The 5,012-nt window shown below is 40.1% G+C and overlaps 1 protein-coding gene across 1 annotated transcript in view; it reads left to right on the top strand.

Moving 5' to 3' along the window:
* Nucleotides 1–4,523, top strand: part of LOC103895609 — a 33,892-nt gene extending 29,369 nt beyond the window's left edge. The window contains exons 8-15 of the mRNA XM_009275254.1: nt 408–504; nt 1,238–1,293; nt 1,416–1,466; nt 1,731–1,839; nt 1,930–1,975; nt 2,456–2,554; nt 2,979–3,059; nt 3,148–4,523. Coding sequence (XP_009273529.1) covers nt 408–504; nt 1,238–1,293; nt 1,416–1,466; nt 1,731–1,839; nt 1,930–1,975; nt 2,456–2,554; nt 2,979–3,059; nt 3,148–3,477 — 869 coding nt within the window. The 3' untranslated portion in view covers nt 3,478–4,523. The remainder of the gene's footprint in view (nt 1–407; nt 505–1,237; nt 1,294–1,415; nt 1,467–1,730; nt 1,840–1,929; nt 1,976–2,455; nt 2,555–2,978; nt 3,060–3,147) is intronic.
* The last annotated feature ends 489 nt before the right edge of the window (nt 4,524–5,012 follow it).

The raw sequence follows: 5,012 nt of genomic DNA, 5'->3' as shown, positions 1-5,012 counted from the left end.
ACTCCTGTAAGTGCGTTCGGGCGTTCCGCTTCTTTCCCCCGCCGCTTCCCACCTTTCCCGGCATCCCGGGAACACACCCCACCCCCCCAAGCCCAAACCCCCCGAGGTGCTCGGGACCGCCGCCCCTCCGCCTCCCCGACGGGCTGGGGAATAGGTGGCCCGGCCGCGGTGCAGTTTTTCTGACGACGGCCCTACGGTCTTTGTTAAAGTAATAATATATGTACTCTAAGCGTCTCCTTTTCATGGTAATTGCAGCTTATTTGGGTATTTGTTTAGCTTAAGCAGCGCGCTGCTGACAATGGACGATTTGCTCTAGCTTGCATAGTTTAGAAAATCGCACCTCTATCTATGCATATCTGAGCGTCACCTACGACCATCACTAAAAGGCTTTCGTGTTTGACTTGCAGTCTGTAAGACCTGTATCGTGCGTTACTTGGAGACCAGCAAGTATTGTCCTATCTGTGATGTCCAAGTTCACAAAACTCGACCGCTTTTGAATATAAGGTAGGAGAAAGATGCAGCGGGCACCCTGCATCTCTTATTTTACTTTATATGGGGAGACCGGCAGTAGTCGTGTCGATGTTATCTCTTCGTCTGCGATTTAAATCTGAAAGGACTTGTCCATTTACAAGCTTACTCGTGTGTATGCTCTCTCTTTGGAGTTTTGTCATTGCCTGAAATTGAAGATTTCTCTGGATGCGAGACAGAAAGTTTTTGTTGGTCTTTTTTTGCATACGCCAACCGCTGATGCAGTGCCTCTTCCCCCTCTCCCATTCTCACGTGTACCATCCCGACAGTTTCTACCTCCGCTTCCTATTTCTCCCAGACATGCTTCACTCCAGCCATAGCTCCTACTCATGACAACTCTTGCTGAAACTTTCCAAGCCAAGAGGCAAAAGCCTTTAAAGCATGCTTCTCCTTTCGGAAATATTTTTTTGTCGGTGTTACTTTTTGCTCTCTTTATTTTCTAGGGAGGACATGTAGTTTTAAGGCCTTCCTTCAGTCCGAGAGAATTATTTTTCAGTCATGGTAGCACAGATGAGTTTTGTTTTACAGCGGTATTTAGAGCAGTGTTAGTTTGATTACAAGGTCTTGTAAGTTAACTTTTTATGACTAGCCTCCCACTTTGTAGAAGATGCCTCATTGTTGTGAAAGATTATAAATGAGGAGCTGCCGCCTGGATTAAAATATCGCTTCGTCTGCTTAATTTTATGTTTTGGGGTTGTTCTTTCTTCAGGTCAGATAAAACTCTCCAGGATATTGTATACAAGCTAGTACCGGGCCTTTTCAAAAGTAAGTAGTTAAATCGTTTTTTTTCTTAAGAGTAGAAAAACAAAACCAGAGCTGCTATCCTATATCGATACCAGGAGTTACAGAGTAAATACTAAAAGAAAAATATATGCTTTTCCATCTAGATGAAATGAAAAGAAGAAGGGATTTTTATGCTGCTCATCCGTCGGCTGATGGTAAAAGCTTCTCGTTCGCAACTTTAATAAATGTTGCATTGATCTAGATGCTTTGCTGTTTCCTTTTTAACTTACAAATTATGTATTACCGTGACAGAATTCTAAGAAGTAAATTCAGCATAATAAAAGTTTATTGTTTTAACAGTTAGGTAGCTTTAATTCATAATTTTACTGTGGAGATTTTTTTTTTTCTTGTTACTGAGAATTGCCATTCTTCCTGATTTGAATTTCAAAATGTAAATTATTGTGGAAATTTCTGCGCAGCTGCCAATGGCTCTAATGAAGACAGGGGAGAAGTGGCTGACGAAGACAAAAGAATTATAACAGACGACGAGATAATAAGCTTATCCATTGAATTCTTTGACCAGAATAGGCAAGTTCCAGAATGGCAATATTTTATGTTTACCTGACTGATAGCAGCTATGTTTAGTATTTGTTGTAATTGTTTCATTTCTTCTCACAGACTGGAACGAAAAGGAAATAAGGAGAAAGAAAAATCAAAGGAAGAGGTAAATAACTTCCCTTTACTCCAAAGGAAACATAACACACACAAACTTCTTTGAGGCAGGTTTGTAGCTGAGAAAAATACATAGGTATGTGTATCTAGAACAAAAGAAGCACACGTCCTATTATGGCGCTAGGTACAGAAGAGGTAAAACACCTTCATACAGCTGTATATGTAAGCAACTTTTAAAAATAAAATTTTTATTTTAATAAATTATTAATTAATTTAAAAATTAATATGGAATGCATATATATCCTAAAAAGGGATTTAGTATGAGATACAAATCTTTGTGTAAAATTAGTTGCATTTTTTGTTATTTTCTCTGGATCTGTAATTTACCTTCTAAGGCAGCAGAAATTGTTATATTATAGTTCATAATTTAATAAAGGGCATTTTTTTTAAATGACATAAAACGTTAGAATACGACTTTGCTGGGAGTAATTGTGTGTTCTCAGTAGACTGATTTTCTTTACTATGCCATCAGGTGAATGACAAAAGATACTTACGCTGCCCAGCAGCAATGACAGTGATGCATCTAAGAAAGTTCCTGCGGAGTAAAATGGATATACCTAACACTTTCCAGGTAGAAATGGGGAAAGAGTGATTTTTTTAAAAAAATCAGTCTTGGTATTCTAAGCCTGCTAATGCTGGTTAGCACTCATTTTCTCATTACAGCCAGTTCCAGCAAGTGCTAACTACCAAGTATTTCTGGTGCGTGCAATACGTTGGTGGGATTATGAACAATATTTTTAAAATACTTATCTGGAGAGTTTGGTGACACTAATTTTTTAATGCTGTAAATATTGAGGTATCAAGAAATTGCTTCTTAATGTATTTAAAACATATCTAATAGATATGAAAATTCCCTATTGCCTGCTGATTTTGGTATAGCATTTTTCCAATTTTCTGATATATATGGCAGCGGGGCTACTTTCACCTCAGAGCAGTCGTACGCTAGGGGTAAATGCCTGGATGCTCCTTAACGCAAGGATTCGTATCTTGAACAGATCGATGTGATGTATGAAGAGGAGCCTCTGAAGGACTACTACACCCTAATGGATATTGCCTACATCTATACCTGGAGGCGGGTGAGTATCTCTAGCGTGCCTCCTCCCGGGGGGGTGCGGGTCGTGGCCTGGGGAGGGCGCTCACCAGGGTCTCCCCTTTGCCTTGCAGAACGGGCCTCTCCCCCTGAAATACCGGGTCCGACCTACTTGCAAGAGGATGAAGATCAGTCACCAGAGGGAAGGCTTGAATAATAGCGGGGAGCTGGAAAGTGACTCTGGGAGCGACAAGGCGAGCAGCCCGGCCGGAGGCATCCCCTCCACCTCCTCCTGTTTGCCCAGCCCCAGCACGCCGGTCCAGTCTCCTCACCCCCAGTTCCCCCACATCTCCAGCACCATGAACGGCACCAGCAGCAGCCCCAGCAGTAACCACCAGTCCTCCTTTACCAACAGAGCGCGGAAAACATCGATAAATGGCTCCTCGGCCACTTCATCTGGTTGATGCGCCAACCAGGCTACCGCCCCCGCCCCTCCTTTATATAGATCTCTCCATGCCATTACAGCTTTATAGATGCTAATCCATGTGACTATCGTCCAAATTGCTTTCTTTTGTAGTGACACTGAACTTGGCTATAAAAGGCGGACTAGGTGACATTCAGGATGGACGTTAATGGAAACGCAAGATTGAAATGTAAATTGTTTTCAGAGGACTGGGAAGCAAACAAAAGTTACACCTTCACCTGTTCTGAGTGATGTGGAGCTGTTTCCGTCCCCATCATCTGGACTCGGGAGTCTCCAGAAGTCGATACAAATCCCGGGAAGTAGTTTGTTAATCCAGACTAACTCCTCCATTGCGTTCTCTTCGATTGTTATTGTTCTTATGCTGTTTTGTGAACCTGTAGAAAGCAAGTGCTTTTTCATCTTGAAATCCAACAAAACGGAAAGAATATGCATAGAATAATGCATATATGTAGCCATGTCACTGTGAATAACAATTTTTGCGTATTAGCCATTTTGATTCTTATGTTGCATCTTTTACTTCTCTGTTGCTGCGCAGAACTGATCAAAAGAAAAGTAAACTTCAGTTTTACAATCTGTATGCCTAAAAGCGGGTATTACCGTTTTATTTACTGACTTGTTTAAATGATTCGCTTTTGTAAGAATCAGATGGCATTATGCTTATTGTACAATGCCATATTGGTATATGACATAACAGGAAACAGTATTGTATGATATATTTATAAATGCTATAAAGAAAATATTGTGTTTCATGCACTCATGATATGGTTGTTAAATTTCTAAACTGGTTCGACCCTTGCAGATGCCGCCTGTTTGAGCTTTGCTCATACTGCAAGAAACACTTTGCGTGTGAGAGCTACAGTATTGGGAAAGCACATCCAAGTCTCTGATAACCTGGAGGCAATTGGCAATCTTAGAAGGATTTTACTGGCTTTGTCTTTTTTTCCAAGTGATATATTTTTACTTTACCAAATGTTGAAGTGATGCAGTGAAGAAGAAAAAAAAAAAGTTAAGCAACATGGAAGTCTTTGACCTGTTTGATTACCTTTTTATTATTTGGTGTGGTGGGATTGTGTTTTTAAAAAGCACATGGAATCATTATAGAAGCCATAAACTATTTGGTATAAATTTTAAGGAACCAGCAAGTCGCTGGATGAAGGCATTTTATCTAAATTTGTTTTAATATATATGTATATGGTACAGTACTAACTTCATTAAAATTTAACAGGTACTTTAATATTTCCAATAAATTGTGGAGAATGCCTCCTCTTTAATGGCCTGCAAATAGGTGCATTTTATTAGAGGCTTCTAAGGGTATTATTTTTTCAGTAGAAGGAACTTTTCCACCATAAAATATGAACAGCCCAGAACACTTTTCAGTTTGTGCTTTGCTTTGGTCGAACTTCGTGTGTGTTCATCACCCATCAGTTATACATTTGTGAGGGTGTTTATTCTATATGGATATATTTTCATGTTTGTACGGGAAAATTGTAGTTAAACATTTCATTGTCTCCAGTC

This window comes from Aptenodytes forsteri, unplaced genomic scaffold (assembly GCF_000699145.1).
Source record: "Aptenodytes forsteri isolate BGI_AS27 unplaced genomic scaffold, ASM69914v1 Scaffold336, whole genome shotgun sequence".
Taxonomy (NCBI): domain Eukaryota; kingdom Metazoa; phylum Chordata; class Aves; order Sphenisciformes; family Spheniscidae; genus Aptenodytes; species Aptenodytes forsteri.
This window is presented reverse-complemented; position numbering and strand designations above follow the sequence as displayed.